The sequence below is a fragment of the Sturnus vulgaris genome, chromosome 16, assembly GCF_052056855.1.
Source record: "Sturnus vulgaris isolate bStuVul1 chromosome 16, bStuVul1.hap1, whole genome shotgun sequence".
NCBI lineage: Eukaryota > Metazoa > Chordata > Aves > Passeriformes > Sturnidae > Sturnus > Sturnus vulgaris.
The window spans coordinates 5,618,777-5,636,234 of record NC_142258.1 but is presented as its reverse complement, the minus strand read 5'-3'; the positions used below and the strand labels follow the sequence as shown (position 1 = coordinate 5,636,234).

General features: G+C 38.1%; 1 protein-coding gene across 7 annotated transcripts in view; it reads left to right on the top strand.

The window, feature by feature from the left end:
* SUN1 (Sad1 and UNC84 domain containing 1) overlaps positions 1-17,366 on the top strand; it is a 33,108-nt gene extending 15,742 nt beyond the window's left edge. For 3 of the 7 annotated variants that reach the window (XM_088174350.1, XM_088174349.1, XM_088174351.1), the window contains exons 3-23: positions 358-528; positions 859-1,049; positions 2,191-2,217; positions 2,319-2,513; positions 4,175-4,297; positions 5,268-5,351; positions 5,662-5,772; positions 7,182-7,280; positions 7,914-8,007; positions 8,118-8,176; positions 9,343-9,488; positions 9,639-9,863; positions 10,299-10,385; positions 10,753-10,796; positions 11,687-11,826; positions 12,367-12,617; positions 12,969-13,053; positions 13,467-13,582; positions 14,067-14,234; positions 15,092-15,184; positions 15,594-17,366. In XM_088174350.1, coding sequence (XP_088030476.1) covers positions 358-528; positions 859-1,049; positions 2,191-2,217; positions 2,319-2,513; positions 4,175-4,297; positions 5,268-5,351; positions 5,662-5,772; positions 7,182-7,280; positions 7,914-8,007; positions 8,118-8,176; positions 9,343-9,488; positions 9,639-9,863; positions 10,299-10,385; positions 10,753-10,796; positions 11,687-11,826; positions 12,367-12,617; positions 12,969-13,053; positions 13,467-13,582; positions 14,067-14,234; positions 15,092-15,184; positions 15,594-15,707 — 2,623 coding nt within the window. In that variant the 3' untranslated portion in view covers positions 15,708-17,366. Of the gene's footprint in view, positions 1-357; positions 529-858; positions 1,050-2,190; positions 2,218-2,318; positions 2,514-4,174; positions 4,298-5,267; positions 5,352-5,661; positions 5,773-7,181; positions 7,281-7,913; positions 8,008-8,117; positions 8,177-9,342; positions 9,489-9,638; positions 9,864-10,298; positions 10,386-10,752; positions 10,797-11,686; positions 11,827-12,362; positions 12,618-12,968; positions 13,054-13,466; positions 13,583-14,066; positions 14,235-15,091; positions 15,185-15,593 lie in introns of all 7 variants that reach the window. The other 4 variants (XM_088174352.1, XM_088174354.1, XM_088174353.1 and 1 more) reach the window with 4 other exon arrangements.
* Positions 17,367-17,458: the final 92 nt, after the last annotated feature.

The following is a 17,458-nucleotide window of genomic DNA, read 5'->3' as shown; positions in this document are numbered from 1 at the left end:
TTTAATTTGCTGCTAGGCATGGTGCAAAAACTGTGTCATGAATTGCTTCCACTCTCAAATTGGTCCCAGAAGAATGAGTGAGTGCTCTGGCTAAACTTCTCTTGTGGTTTCCATGGTGGTTGTTTCTTTTTGTGATTTGCTTTCGTTTGTAGAACTTGTAATATGAATTGTGTAGGAGAACGTTGAATATCTACTACTTATATCTAGATTATTTGGGTTATTTGGTGTATCTTGTGGGGATTGTACCATAACCCAGAATAAACTACATTTAATGGAGACTTGGACTAGTTTAAAGAATGTGTTTGTTACCAGGTTGAAAATTCTCCCAGTAACTTTGCTATTCTTATTTTACTGCAGTTCGAGTTATTCTTCATCTGCTTTGGATTTTGAGACTGAGAACAAAATAGATCCAGTGTTTGATTCGCCCAGAATGTCACGGCGTAGTTTACGGTTGGCTGCTGGAGGATACAGTAAAGCAGATGATGGACAGAGTGATTCCCTTCATGACAGCTCTTATGCTGGAAACAAGTAAGCACTTCTAGTCATCTCAACTAAATCCTGAGTCTTACTGTCTGAACACAATAATGCAGAATGGTTACCTACAGGTCTTATATTTTGTTCTTGGTGTTTACTGCCATACTCTGAAATTTATGTTCAGTATGTGGTTTGCAATGACAATTTTTTACAAAAATCTTTGTGACGTTATAGGTGCTTGAAGGCGAGGCCTTCCTTTTAAACCTTGTTTGCTCTGTTTAGTCACATCAGTGTTGAAATATCTGTTTATTCATTTATTAACAAAGTGAGAGAGTAACAGAAATTTGTCTTTAGTGCTATGTCTTACTTGCCTTTGTTTCCTAGGGTGGTGAAGCAACGCAGAAGTATGACCAAACAGTCTGGCAGTGGAAGACATGTGCCAAGGAAAAATCTGTCCAGCTCATCTATTTTTAGCCAGAGCAGTTTCAATAGCCATGCCAGTGATACATCAATGATATCCACTATATTGGATGAGTCTCTGATTCGGGAGCAGACAGAAGTTGATCATTTCTGGGGTAGGCAATAGTTGCTATTGCTTGTATCAAACTGTGCAAACTTTTTTGTTTGGTTTGGTGTGTATAAATTTATGGTCTTTGCCCCACCTGTTGTCCATCCTATCCCCAAATGTGTGTGTACTTGCACTTCTGCTTTAGGGATCTACTGGCTAAGATGCCAACTGGAAATTCACGGTCCAGCTTGTAAATTTGATTTACTGGCATGGTTAGTGTCAAGACGTTGCACAGTCGAGTTAATGTGCCAGCAAACATAAACACTTTTGTGATGCAATGCCATAATTATCTCCTATCCTTGCTTTCTTCAAAACGTACATTGAGTTCTGTATTTAAAGAATGGTGAGCATGTAATTTGTTTTTGAAAAGCCAAAGGAAAAGAATTTTCTTATTTGTTTATAGGCAGAAATATGTTTCTTCTTAACATAACTTTACGTGACAGTTTCAAATTAGTGGCATTTCAGGATTTCCCTGAAATGCCACTTTTTCTAGGTTTTTATGTGTGGCTGGCTGGTTTGGCTTTTTAACTGTAAATGTATTAAATGTAAATGTATTAAATTTAAATGTATTTTTCTGGAACCTTCTTTCTTCAATGAAAAGAAAAGATGAAAGTTGTCTACATCAAGTATTGTCTATTTGAAGTATTGTGTAGAACCAGACCAGCAATTTGTTATATCTCCCAATTCAGACTGTTTCCAGTTAGAATACTTGTGACCTTCCCAGACTCCTGATGGGAAGAATTGTGTCAGTCTTGGTAGAATCCATTCTAAATTTTAGATAACTTGGCTCTTAAGACAGAATTTTAAATACAGTAGTATCAAAGTAGTTACCAAGCAGCAGAAGCATTGTAAGCTTGTAATTAGCTGCTTTAATGTCTGGTGGGAGCTGCTGCAGTTGGCATTCATGTTACTTTGTCTGCCCCTTCTGTGGTGGGATGATTGTCACAACTATTACCCTGCTACCATAAGGTCTGGACAGATGTTTCTCTGATGGGCTGCAGAATATATTAAATGCTAACCATAAAGAGACTTTCTTTGAAGTCTTAAAATTAATGGGACTGCTAACTTGATTTTGTCAGGTATTGTAATTCAGTTCATATCTGTCTTATATTTGGGACCAATATTTTTTTTTGTTTGTTTGTTTGCAGGCCTTGATGAAGAAGGTGACCCCAAAGGTAACTAAACTTGGCTTTTCCTTCCACATCATTTCTGTGTGACAGGCACAGTGCTGGCAGTGCTGACATGGGTGTGCTGGGTGTTGTGCTCTGTTTTGCAGGCAGTGACACCACGCTGCTGCAGGGGAACGGGGGCATGGCAGCAGCAGCAGAGCTGCAGCCCACGCTGAACGGCTACACGTGCAGTGACTGCAGCATGCTGTCAGAGAGGAAGGAGGTCCTCACTGCCTACTCAGCTTCCCACGTGCCATCCTCCAGGATCTACACTAGGGACAGGAGCCAGAAACATGCATCTAGTAAGTTACTTCCTCTTGTGCTAAATTTCTGCATAGTGTTATTTAAACACCTGTCCTACCCTGATGAACTTGCCAATAACTGAATTCTAGAGATCCCTTATTTCATATAACTTTTTTCTGTATCAGTTAAAATTTTATGTACTTGTCAGATTCTGATATATAATAATCTACTGATTTTTCGGTGCTGCTATAGAAATCAAACAATTACAAAATTAAAATCCTCTGGAATCGTAAGTTATAAAATTATTTGGCCAGCCAGCACTGATTGTAAGTCTTCTAATCTGACATCACATCTGTGTGGCCCTGCCTATGAAATATTTGGTCATAGTTTTCAGATACAAACTTTCTGTGCTTTTTTGTTTATAATTTCTTTTATCCCTTGCATGATTAGAACCTTCAAGTCTGACTAAAATTGTTACTTTGCAGTGCTTATGCTATCAAGAGAATCTCTGAGAGGGCTTTCAACTTCCTGCTTCCTTTTTTTCTCCTCTTTTAACCTTGCAGCTTTTTATAATGTTTCTAAAAGCTAAACCTCAACTACATGAAAAATTGAACTCCAAGGGGAAAAACTGATTCCAAATAGTCACTCTAGTGACTACATTCCAAGAGCTTGAAAAATTGAGTCTGTATAAATAAGGTTCTGCTTTTTCAAGACAATCTCCATCCAGTGGATTGTTTTCCTCATTGTCTGTGTCTGCCTGCCTCTTGTATCTGGAGTTTCTTGATTACTGGTAGTCCCCAGTAACCACAAAGGATTTGTTTCTTTAATGACCTTGAATTAGAAAGGAGCCAAATCTGGAATACTGTCGGTTTGTTAGTCTTGAATGAAGTTTGTTTTCAGTACAAGAAAAAGAAACTAGTTTGTTTGGGCTATATGATGTGACCTCAAATATTTGAGTTAAGTATTTCTTTTTAGTTAGTTTGTAGCACAGGGTGGAATTCTTTTGACTTGAACAGTCAACTACTTAAAGTAGCACTGCATGAAAACTCCATACTCGAGAGTTTGTATTCACACGAGAGAATTTTCCTCATCTTTGTACATTCCTTTGAACTTTATCTACAGGTTTGAGTCAAACTTTGGGGGTGAGTGGGGGAAGGCACACACAGTCATGGCAGGTTTTTGAGGTGTGGCTGAGTCTAGGACAGTGGCAGTGGTGGATTTTGGCTTTGTTCCTGTGGCTCTGGAGAAGGGTGTGTCTCTAGCACTTCAGGCAGGCCACTGTAGGAACTTCCTCTGATGTAACAGCAGGGAAGATGGTAAACGGTCCTTCCTCCTTCAAATCCTGAATAACTCTGTAGTGTCTTTTTGGAACTGTGACTCCAAAATCAGGATCAGCACTTCACATCAGGAAGGAATCCTGAGTTAAGCAAGGAATTCTTTGCTCTTTAGAGTTCTGCATTCTCACTAAGCAAAGCTGTTCTTGCTGAAGTTACACATTTTGCCTTGAAGTCATTATCCAGGGTGTGTAATTCTTACAAAAGCTTTGATGCAGTATCTAATACACACAGGCTTTTCATACCACGCTTCCTGAAGTTTCACACTCTTGGCTAAACAAAGGCTTTCCCTACTTTTTCCTCACTCTTACCCAAATTAATGATGACCAGAGAACAGATCCATTTCTATGGATGAATAATTTGTATTCACACTGTTTTTTCAATAGGAGGAACGTATTTCTACATGAGTAAGATTCTACGATTGGTCAAAAATACTGCAGCATCTTTTGCATCACTATTAGTGCAACTATTTCAAATGGTTTTGCTGAAGCTGGGTTATGAATATAAAGGTACCTTTTCAGTTGTCTTCCTTGGTCTGCAAACAAAGAGTATGTGCATTGGGTTTTTTTTCTTCTGCACTTCTTTGGCACTATGGTAGTCTTCTATAGTCCTCTGGCTGGCTCCTGTCTTTCTCAGTTTTTATTATTACCTCACTTGTGCTACACTTTTCATACTTTTCCTCTGTTTTGAAAGTGTCAAGATTCCTTTATATGAGATCCACATGGTAATTTTACTAGAAAGTTGTAGAGAGTAGTTTTTGAATTCAGAAACTTGATTTTTTTAAAACTGTGGTGATAGTGTCAAATTCTAATTTTTCATTGTCTTTAGGTCTTTATCACCTTTAAATGTGCTATGCACTTAAAGCTTGTTTAAATCTGTCTTGGAAAACTCAAACTTCTCTCATCACTCTGCACTACTTTAGAGCACATCTTGTTTCCCCTGAAAACATTAATTTCTTCTTTGGTGCTTTCTCTTCTATAATACCTGCTCTACAAGTGAAGTTAAATTGCCATAGGCAGAAGGTAACTGATTTTTGCATGTGAATAGAACTTTACTCTCTTCCTCCTCTCTGCTCAGAGCCTTAAAATTGCTAATGCTTTCTTCTCCTTCTTGTAACAAGTTTGTTAAAATCAACACAAATTTAATGAATGGCTGACCCATTTGGTGGAATGTTGGGAACAGGGACTTACTTGATTAGGGTTGGTTGGGTTGTTTGTTTTGTTGTTTTGGTTTTTTGTGTTTTTTATTTTTTACAAACTTTGCTGTCTGAAAAGATTGTTTTGGACTAAAAGGCCTCCTGATATTTAAAGAAGAAAGGACAAGATTGCACAGAGTAGGCTTCTTCCTCAATAATTTTTCAGGTTTCCTTTGAGTAATCTGACTTTATTAGTGAACCAAGCCAGTTTAGCTAAGATCTGTGTATATGAAAGGCTTTGATCTTGAATTAGAATCCATGTGTGCTTTTTGGATGTGTTGCAGCTCACTCAGACTACTGTGGCAGCATGAATGTAAAGGAGTTCTACAGAGAAGATCGTCATCTTGGTGTGAATGAGGAATCAATATGTAAGTGTAGTGATTGATGTAGTCTCAGTCCTGGGCTCTACCCCAGGTTGTTGCTGTAGTACCAGACAGCCCCTGACACTGTGGAAGCTACAAAGTAAATATTTAGTTTGCAACTTAAATGTGGGGGGGATGGTGATTACCCTGGTCTGCTGTAGTGTATCCCCCAGCAAGTTTCCTTCCCCTGAAGTTTGCTTAGCAGTTTTTGGGGTGATAACTGATAATGTGAGATAGACGTGTTCTAGTTATCTTGTAACAGTCTTGACTTGATCCTGGCTTTATCCCATTAATCAACTGTTACCACAATCAACAGGTGATGACTGTAAAGGGAAGAAACATCTTGAAATATACACCACAGACCACATGCAGTCCTCATGGGCTAAAAGGGTAGCAAGGACCATTTGGCACACCTTTTCTTCTGCAGGTTGACTTGGACATTTTTGTTTGCTTTTATTTTGCATCACAATCTCACAATGTTAATCACGCGTTTTGTGTTTGGGGCTTTTTTCCTTCCTTCATCTATCAAAGTAGGGTAAAAATATAAAGTGCCTAGACTACTAACTTCCTTAACACCTCTTCTGTCTGAATTCTTGCTCTGACTTTGGCTTTTGTACAAATTTGGCAGGCTGCTTACCTATTAGTGAAAGCAAGGTATAGGGTAATGTGCATCTCATCTGTTAGAAGGAACAAGTGAGATTGTTTATTAGTTTATTGCACTTGGGGGAGATCTGTATGCTTGCTAGATTGAAAAGTTGACTTTAAATGAAAGCAAGGTGTGAGATACTGGTATGCAGATTATTTGAATAAAGGGGTTTTAACATTTTATTTTTGTTCTAGTGCTAGTCAATTTTTACAGGAATCTTATATAGGGATAGAATCTACCCTGTGAGATGAGCATTCCCTAGCTTGAATGACAGAGGCATCAAGGATCTATTGAGTGCTCTTTATTCAGCAAAGGAAAATGATTTGAGACACTTCAGTCACCTAAATGATTTGCAAAACATTGGGTTGGTATATCTATAATCCCTCAGATTAACCCAGACATATCTGCTAATCTAAAAACGTAGGATTATTTTCTAAACATACACAGTGTAGTTTGTTCTGTAGAAAGATTGGTCCTAGTCTTGGACATAGTAATTGTTGGCCTCAGCAGGCTTTAAGTTACAGCATTTTATTGCAGTAACATTGGATGGGGGAGTTGGTAGTGGTAGTTTTGTTCTCTTAAAGAGATACAAAACTGTCCTACTAAACATCCTTGGGAACACTCAGCTTAATGGAAATTTACTGCTTGTAATTTTTAGGTGGGAATACTTTCTATTATTTATCAATATTTATTGGACATCACTGGAATTTTAAATTTTTAATTGTTCTTGCTTCTGCACAATAACCCAGATAATGAACTTGATGTATAATTTTGAACAAATAAGATCCTTTCAAAGTAATGATGTGCTTAAAGCTTGTTTTTGTGGTAGTACTCTTGCAATTCTCTGCTACACTTTGCATGGCATTGTTAGATAAACATGTTACAAAATGTAAACTTTGATTTTGGAAAAGTGATATTCTAACTGCACAGGTAGTGTTCAGTGTGTTTATCTCTGCCCATGAGAATTCAGTTTCTAAACTGTCTTGATTGTACTTGACTTCTTATTTATTAGTGGCTTGCTTTGCTTTTAAGTAGTGAAGAACCAAGTTTGAGATTACTGAAAGGTATGGTTTAAAATTCTGAAGAACATGTAATGGGCAGGGGACAGAGTGTTTTACTGCATGTACTGAAGAGAACCTTCAGCTCCTTTGTGTCTGTTACCAATATGGAGTTAATTTGTTGTAATCCAGGTTACTTTATGCTTCACGTGTTGCGAACAGTGGGAGCGACGGGATGGCTTGTGTCACAGAAGGTGTTGTCTCTACTTTGGCTGGCCATTCTCTCTCCAGGTTACTATTCTGATCTGTGTGTGTGTGTCTGAACTGCCTGTTCCTTTTGGCAAGGAACTAATTCAGCTGGCTTGTGCTGTAGCTTCTTTGTCTTGAAATGCATGTGCTACTTTATTGACCAAAATGTGCTTAGTGAGAGGGTGTGTTTCTGTTCACAGGCATTGCAGGAGACTAACCAGACTGTTTCATGAGGGAACAGTGTGTGAATAGCACTGAATATGGGGTGTCAAGAATAAAGGGGTGTGTTTGGTTTGGCAGTCACTTGCTATATTGGTATTCCTCTTACCAAAAACTTCTGCTGTTAACTGATGCATTTCCTGGAGCATACTGAGGTCTCCAGTGTGTAATAACTTATGTTCAGACATTAATACTGAATTTCCAGTGTGCTAGCATTGTCATGACAAATGAGCACTTCCTCTCCTTGCATGGCTTTTGACCTTGTTGAGTAGCTGATGTTACAATGCTGTCATACTTGTAATATCTAGATGTCAATAAGCTGCATGCATTGCCTTATTCGTGCATTTCTCCACTCTGCAAATGCATTGTTGGCCACAGCTGCATGTCCCTCTGCTTGGTTTCTTTGAACATGTACTGCAGTAATTACATTTCACACTCCCACCTTTTGTCTTCTAGGGAGGGCAGCTTCTGGCATGTTCAGGTTGCTTAGAACTGGATGGTATCAACTTGTTACTCTGATGTCTTTGCTCAAGGTGTTTCTTATAAGAAGGTGTGTATCCTTTAACATAATTATTTTATGAGCAAGTTATTAACCCAGTTATAATAGAACACATTTACATAATTGTTTTATTTCTTGTAAACTTTTCTCTCTTTCTCTAGATGCCTTCCGAGGAACTACAGGTGGTTACTGTTTCTTATCCCACTCCTGTTTCTACTAGGTATGTCAGTTGTTCACTTATAATAAAAATCAGCGTTTTTACTACAGCTGCTCCAAAAAAGCATTTTGAGTTCATTCATGAAAAAGATGCAGAACTGAAAAAGAGCAAGTTTGTTTGTGAACAGGGCAGTAATTCAAACTTCCAGGGAGCTGACAAGTCAGCAAGCTTTCTGCTTGTCAATAGCAAAATAGCAAAGCAATATTCTTGATTTAATTGCATAGAGCTCTTTAGAAGGAGTGGCTGAGTAAGTAAATGCACTGAAGTCCTTTTTTTCTTTACCTCCCTTCATAGGAGTAGCAATGGAAGAGTAGGCTGGGTACTGATTGCTTTGTCAGTCTCCATAGGAGTGTGGTTGAGTTTTTACCAACTCATCCAAAGTCTTTCCTTTGCTCTGGAGCATGTTTTACTTGCTTTAAGATACTGCTGACTTTAGTAGGCTGTATTCCAGGCCAGCTGTCAACTTTGAAATGAAACAAATTGAAGCATTTCCCAGAAGTGCTGGGCCATTTCTGAAAAGCAGTTTCATGCCTTTGTGAGTCTTAAAAACTTGCAGCTATTTTGTGGAGAAGATGAAGCTTCTTGGAAACTTACAGTGGGAATTCAAAGTCCTCTGTGTAAGGGTGAACACGGAAAGAATTTACTCCCTGTAGAAAATGCTGCTGCTTCCCACTAAGATAATGCAAAAACAAGTGTAATCTTGTGAAATGCTCTTTTATTTCCACAGAGGCCTAAGTTACTTCTAGCTTTTATTAGCTGTTAATGCAATGTGATATTTACTAAGTGTATAATGCAACATATTTTCCATGGAGATAAAAGGCAGCATTTACATGTGCTTTCAGAAAACCTGGCCTATATTAATCACCAAATGTGACCAAGATGCCAGGGAAAGCAGTAGTATGAGTTTAGGCTTGTACCATGGTATATGTAAGTGCAAGTTGCCTGCCTCACAACTGTGTGAGTGGAACTGATCGATGTTCCCTGATATTCTTGAGTGCTTGATTTAAAAATTTTAAAGCTGACTTGTGTTTAGACTGGGCAGTGTCTATTGTGTGGCACCTGCCTTGTGAATTGAGGGTAGCTGTGTCCTTTAAAAGACCATTTGTAGGTATAAGCAGTCAGAAGGGAAAATTCTTTTAAACGCATGTTACTTTTTATTTCTGTTCTAGGTTTGTGGTTCTGGGGGCTTGATGGCTTCATTTCATTAATACCTCCATTGAACTGGACAAGAATTGACACAATACAGAAAAGAGATGATTCTGTTCGTGTTCCTGAGCCACAGGATGATTATTTTCATTCTGTGCAACCCCCAAAGGTATGGGAGAACAGTCTAGGGATGAACTTGCATCTATTTTAAGACCTCTTAACTCCTATGTTTACAGTATTTTGCAATGACTACTTGTTGCACAAGATTAATGTAAATAAGTTAATTATTATGTATTAAAACATTGTCTTTATGCTTTAGGATACCATAAATGTCTTTGACTTTGGTCGCATAAGTGAGCTGGAAAAGCAAATGGCCTTCGTGTCTGACAGATGCCATGACCGAAACCAAGAATATAACAAAGTGATGAGCCTACTCCAGAATCTTCAAGATCAGGTTGCCACCATGAGTGACAGAAGTGAAACATTGAATTTAATAAAAAATGTGATGAGTCAATATCTTAAAGATATGAAATTGGAGGAAAAGGTAAGACAGTAATTGTTGTTTCCTGATACTGATTGAGGTGTTCTGTTTTACTAATGCAGATTGTGAGCAAATTGACTGGAGGATTCTTTTTCTGCTCTAGAAATAAACAATAAGGAGTAGTAGTGAGCATTTGTTCCTCCTTTGTTATTGCTGACAAAGGATTAATTCCAGACAGCTGGCCTATAAAGAAGACTATAGGAAGGACTAGTGACAAAGCAGGGATTTTGTGGTAAATTCCCCTGTATATAACCCCTACTACAGCTAAATCAGACTTCTATATTTATTACAGATTCTGTAATTTCTCACACTACCTGCAGGATAAATCACTTAAGCATTCACAGAATGGAATGAAAATTACACTTTACAGAAAATATCAATTATGGTATTTATGCTCCAAAAGAAAATACACCCCCTTTCTCTTCCCTGTTTTTTAAGACCGACTTCCTGGCTTTACATAAAGAACATGAGTTGCGCATCCAGACACTGGAAGACCTTCTTAGAAAACTCTCAGCTGAATCCAAGGTATTCACAGTGAGCTTTGCTGACTTGTTCTACTTGGAACCTGTTGGTAAAATAGTCTTGAGTTTTATTTGCTGTCCCAAACAGCAGTTTCCTTTACTCTGGCTATTACAGTACTCGAAGTCTTGTTTGTGTTTTTGCTCCCCCTTCTTGGAGAGGGTTTCATTTCAAAGTTTAAACATTATTGCCTTGACCATTGAGGCAGGCTCTATTTGGAATGAAACTTTGTTATACAGAGGCATAAACATAAATGTGAGCACAATCTCATATATGTGGTGCTAAAATTTATTTTCATATAGCATTCTTTATCCTCTTTCTGTCACTTGATTTTCTTTGTATATGTTAAAACTTAACTTTTGTATTTTTTTAGGACATCCAGAAGGAGTTTGACCTAGCCAAATCAAAATCAGTGAGGTATAAGCACTTTTCAAATATATTTTGCTTTTTCATTCCTGATGCCAACTGTCAGTGATCCTTATCTTCTGTCAGTTAACTGACCCTGAGAGGTTCAGCAGGAGCACTTCTGTCTTGTACTGGATTTCAGCTGTGATGCTGAACATCAGCACAGGACCCTCCTCTAGTGTGGGGGCAACCCTATTACTACACTTTCATTAGAGAAAATTATTTGTATAGTGGAGGAGAATGAGAGGCTTCTCATCCTCTTATAAATGCATTAGTTTTCCTTCAGATCACTTAATGAAATATAAACTAAATGCTTTTGATGGGCTCTATATTTAAATTCTTCCACTGTATAAATTCTAAATTTTGTCCCTTGTTTTTTGGCTTATTTGCTGAATTGCCATTTAAATTAGGATTAAATGTAAAATAGTTTTAGAATGATGGTTGAGACCTTTTTCTATAGCATTCACTGGACACTGATCTATATTAGTCATATATGAGCTGCTATTTGTAACTCAACACTGCCTCTGGAGTTACTCTGGTTTGAGTGAGGTAGCCTGAGACTCAGTCTAACTAGTGGCAAACTCACACAAAGTTTGACTGGTTTACCAGAAGCCCTTAAATTCCCCCAAATCTGTATATGTTTGAGTTACAAACTTGGCAGCCTGCTGATAATCTCAAGTCATCACTGCTGGATTTTTCCATTACTTCAAAATACTTTGCTTTGACTATATTAATTCTAAGTATGCCTTAAGTAACAATGTTAGAACTGCAAGTTCACTGTGTGTATTGTGGTGAGCAGTTCAACCAGGAGAACACTTTTTATTAGACAAGTATAATCTCAACCTTTGATGGAATGATTCCAACTACTCATTTGCTAATGATTGACTCCTTGTTTTTGTCAGAGATGATGATCAGTACAGTCTACTTATGTCCAGAATTAAAAAGCTAGAACTAGAGCTGGCTTCTATGAAATCAGAGCTGTTATCTGGGGAAAGTGTGAAGACGAGTTGTGAGAAAATGGATGTCATTCATGAAAAAGTAGGTTCTGCAACTTCTTTAACTGTCCCAATAAAATTTGATAGTACTTAGTTTTGTTCACTAACTTTCTTGAAATGCACTGCAGTGATGTAACATGGAGGAAGTGTTAACCTTAAAGAATGACAGTGTTGTATGTAGGGTTACTGTGAATTTTTCCATTAGTGAATAACACTTTACTAGAGAGGAGTTTATTGCTTGTTTTCTACAATGGCAGGGGTTTGCTTTTAAGTTATGACATGGTAGCAGTTCTCTGTACAGCACTTTGTTGATGTATTTTGCTAAGCCATGGAAATATGGAAAAGAAACTCATGTAAAAGCAAGTTAGGCTTGTTATCTGAGAGTTATTTCTAAAAAATCCTGCCTAAGTTCTTTTGAAGCCTTTTGAAAGGTCTGACTGGAATGTAGCCAACAAAACACTGCAATATTGATATGGGATTATCAACTTTTATTTAATAATTTTTGATAACAGTCTAACTATGTGCCTGTTGTATATTTATATATATATAAACTAATAATATAATTATTAATGGCTTCTACTAGGTAGATGCCCAGGTCAAAGAATCTGTCAAGCTAATGCTTTTTGGTGATCAACAAGAAGACTTTCCTGAATCACTTCTCCAGTGGCTTACCTCCAATTTTGTGAGCAAAAGTGATCTACAGACTTTGCTGCGGGATCTTGAGTTGCAGATCCTCAAGAACATTACTCTCCATATGTCTGTAACAAACCAAAAAGTAACATCTGAAGTAGTTACAAGTGCTGTGACTAATGCAGGGATTTCTGGGATCACAGAAGCGGTGAGTGAGTTTTAAGGTCTCAAAAGTACAGCTAAATCTGGAAAGAGTTATTTTGTGGGCATTTTTGTGGAGCAGGACTGTCAACATAAGTGTTAATGATTTTAGGAGACGTCAAGCAGCAGTCAAGATGCAGTATGAACTTGTATTTTAAAGCAGACAGCCATGCATTGAAAGTGGCCTCCATGCATTAAAAGTAGCCTCTGTCTTGACTGAGGCTTTCAAAGGCTTGTGATGAAGTGCAGCATCTCAGAAAGTTGCTTGCAACTTCACAGATATGTAAATATCATTTTTTATCACTTGATCTTATTAAAATCTTTTTCCTTCCACTCTCTTGTATGTGTACACCTCTAGCAAGCACAAATTATTGTAAATAATGCACTGAAACTCTACTCTCAAGACAAGACTGGGATGGTGGATTTTGCCTTGGAATCTGGAGGTAAATAGTAGAGAAAACACCATTTTTATTATTCATGCTTTTAGCAGTATTTACTAGAAACATTAAAGTGAAGAGTAAGGGTTAGTAGAGCATTCTTGTGTGTTGCCTGATCATCAGATCAGTGCAATCTGTGATGTGTTTACAGGGCTGTACACAGCCTAGGTGTGCATGGACAGGAATAGAGTAGTTCTCAACATGTCTACAGCTGGATAAGAAAGAAATCAAAAACTTTCAACCTGTTCTTAAAATAACATTGTAGGTGATAGAAGCATTGTATCCATTATTAGAAAATTATTAGATCTTAACAATATCTTTAATCTGGTATTCATTAAGCTTTTATATAATCTCTGCCTTAATTACTCATTCCTTCTTGAAGACTTATATTTCTGCTAACCTGATCTATCTTTTTTGAGGTGGCAGCATTCTGAGTACTCGCTGTTCTGAAACCTATGAGACCAAGACAGCATTAATTAGCCTCTTTGGAATTCCTCTGTGGTACTTCTCTCAGTCTCCCAGAGTGGTGATTCAGGTAATTAAAGGCCAAGTAAACAAATGCAGCAATGTTATTTTGTGTTGAGTGGTTTGGATGGCTCTCTGGGTGCTGGGTGTATCTCTAATACATTGGGAGCACAGGTACTTTGAGCTGTGTTCCCAAGAGTGCGATTCTTCTGGCAGTCCCTGGACACAGCTTAAGTCCTACTCTAGCAAAACTGGCACTTACAGGAAGCTTGGGTGGTGCATTGGGCTTGTGCAAAGTGTGAGGGCTGGGAGGGTTCCTGTTGAGAACTAATCTCAAGGTAGGTCTTCAAAACACCACTGGTAGCTCACGTGGATATGGTGTCTTCCTCAAGAGTTCCACCAAGGAGATTAGTTCTGCCTCTTAGTATTTAAAACTGCCCCTAAAAACTCAGAATTCATAACAACTCTTTATTACAAGAAAAATAAATTAGAAAACACTCTAGCATTGTTTTTACTGTTGTGTCCCATCTTGTCTCCACCTTCCTTCTGTGCAGCCCGACATGTATCCAGGAAACTGCTGGGCTTTCAAAGGATCACAGGGCTACCTTGTGGTGAGACTTTCCATGAAGATCTATCCAACTGCCTTTACACTGGAACACATACCAAAAACTCTTTCACCAACAGGAAATATCACCAGTGCTCCTAGGAATTTTTCAGTATATGTAAGTCTGTCTCTGAATTTAAGTTGATGTTTGTACACAGAATATTTGTGTTCCGTACCTTGGAAAATAATAACTTGAGGGAGAACAGCTAAGAAGATCATAAACTGTTTCATTCATTGCTCTTCAAAATTGTTTTTATTTATGAGCTTTGAGATTATGACTAAGAAGTGTTGCAACTAATTTTGGCTGAGTTCTTTACTCTTTACTCTATACAGTAGTAAACATTTTTGCAGGGAGATAATGATTATTCAAAACAATCAGTGATTAATCAATCAAATCATTTATTTGATCTAGTTCTTTCATACACTTTGTTTCATCCTCCCTCCCATTCTTCCTCTCACTACCCACTATTTCTCCCATTTTGTCTCTGTGCCTTATCTGTGATGTGCCTTAAATAATTTTTTTAATTCATTTTACCTAGCACCACAGTTGTGTCAGCAGGATTTTGGAACAGAACAGACTACAGGGTATATCAGAGCAGTTATGATATTTGAGAACTTTTTTGTCAGGCTTTTCTACATGCTTAAACAGTCACCTGCAAGCATCTGAATCTTGACTTCAGCCTTGATGTTCTCTCACTGTTTGTCCTGAGCAGTTTATATTGTACACTGTGATACAGGTTTGGCCATGGAAATTAAAGGCTTTGACTAAGAAAACACGTAAACAGCACAACTATTTACAGGGCAGGAAACTGGAATACAGAGCTGTGCTTGAACTTAAAATTACACGGGAAACATTGTGATCCTGGCTTGATAGACCTTCACCTGCTGTCTCTTGATACTCTCTGTAGGCATGCTTCTAGTTTGGGTTTGATTGGAAATTTGACGGAAGCAAAAATCTTTATCCTATTGCTACAGGGTCTGGATGATGAATATCAAGAAGAAGGCAAGCTTCTAGGAGAGTATGTCTATGATCAAGATGGAGAACCACTGCAGATGTTTCCAGTGATGGTAAGTCTGGATTATAAGATTTGAAGTGTCAGGAGAAAGTTACTTTTATTTTCTACCCTTGTATACAATGAGCAGTGAACGGAAAAGGCCTTGTTCTCATCTGGACACTGTAGAAGCTGAGGTAGAAAGTATCTACCTACCTCTGCCTCAAAACCTTTGGCCTAAATACATGAGATGGGAAGAAGGTTTGTTACTATGTGGACACAAATTATGGGAAGTTGCTAAACATGCTCCTTCACAAATAATTGTAAGGCAAGGAAGGGTCTATTCAAAGGAACAGAAAAGTCCCAAGGCATAACTTAGGTTCCTACAGGTACCAACAGTCATTAATAACTAAGAAAGCTTCAGCTGCAGCTGTTAATGCCAGAACCCTAACACTGATTTGTGTGTTTGCTTTTTTCTTCTCCAGGAGAAAAATGAAGATGCATTCCAAATAGTGGAGCTGAGGATTTTCTCTAACTGGGGCCATGCAGAGTACACCTGCCTTTATCGGTTCAGAGTGCACGGGAAACCTGCCGAGTAACTCACACTACAGCTGGGGGTGGCTGCTTTGTACATTTTGTTCCTAATCTGTATATACTGGGAAGCCTACAACACTGGAATCTGCAAAGGACGAGGATGCAAGGTGCACACTGCAGAACTATTGATCCTCTGGTAAAGGCAGAAGACTGTCAGCAGAAATGTATAAACCCCAATTTTTATTTGCTGTAAAGCTCAGCTTGTAATTGCCAGTTCGCTTCATATTTCTGTGTCCATGCTGAGAGAAATAATGCATGCAAACAGCTCTGGTTCATAAAGCCCAGTTGGTAAACAGGTGACACATATTTTATTACAAATGAATGTATAGGTTTTTTTAAAAGAATAAACCACACTTTCTGCAACTAGGAATCTGTTCTTTTTTAATCCAGGACTTAACTGCATACTTTTGCTAGCTTGGCACCATAAGCCAAAAACTGTGGTACATTTTGAACACTGACTGTGGCTAAAGGTGTCCTTCAGTTGACAGTTGGTTTTGACCTTTTTGGTGGATCCAAAAGGGCTTCTTTGCTACATATTGAATATAATAAATACTACTGTCAGGGAAAGCTAACACAACCAAAACCAGTTTAAACACCAGCGACTGAGAATGCTTTACTGTAATTTGTGGCCGTGAATTGCTCTAAAAGTCAGGGATAACTTTAAGTAACTGAAGTTATTTTAAGGTTTTTTTACCATGGCAACTTGGCCAGTTTGTTCTTTTTTTAGTGTCAATCCCAAATCGACCTTGATGTACTGACTGACTGGCTCGGAGCTGATAAGCCTGCTGCATTGTTCAGTAAACACTGCTATACAGCAGTTGCACTACCTTAGTTTGTCAAAAGTGATCTCTTTGAGACAAGATCTCCTTAGACTGGTTGATTGTTATCCTCCATAACTGTACTGTGAGAATTTGGTGTGTGGAAAATAAGCCTGAAGTAATTCTCTCTGCGTCACATTTACAAGAGGGACTCGAGCTCAGCGCTGCTGTGTGCAAACACGGGCATTCCTGATCCTCCCCACAAGCCTTAGTCGGGTACCAGATGAGTAGAGTTGCTCTTGGAAACAACATTTCCACGTAGAACGAGATGAAACTGCTTATTGCCCCCTTAGCCTTGCTGCTTTGAAGATCCTTTTCAGAAAAGATTCCTGAAATTCACTTGTATGCAGAATTTTTATCTTGCTGTTCTAGTGCATTTTGTAGTTACACAGAACTGTTACCACATGGACCTGCTGACTGGTTTTCTGAATTGAGTTATGTATGTTGCACAACAGTCCTCGAATGTTTGAAATACAAAAAGTCTCCATGTGAAGAACTGTTTTTCACTCGACTTAGAGACAGAACCTATGGCCTATGCAGAGTGGTAGATGAACACATACATGTACAGGTGTTTTCATATTACAGGTTACATATTTAAAACTAGAATTATCCTGTATAAATTGAAGTTAGGTAGCTGGGGGGGAATATTTTGAATAACACTAACTTATTTTTAAAAAAGCAAGATAGGACTTTGTGCAATGTATTTTTGTAAATGCTTTTCAAAATGTCTGTTATTCTTTGCTGCCTCCAAACTGACAAGATGCTATTGAGATGTTTAAATAAAGAGTTTTAATTTTTGAAAGTGCATGTAATACTTGAAACAAGAAATAAAGCCTCTTTTCTGTATTTTTTTTTTTACCAGCTGCTTAAATAAGTGAGGAAAGACTGTGATTTCAAAATTGCCCCAAGCTGGGGCAGGGGCGATTTCACTCAGGCTT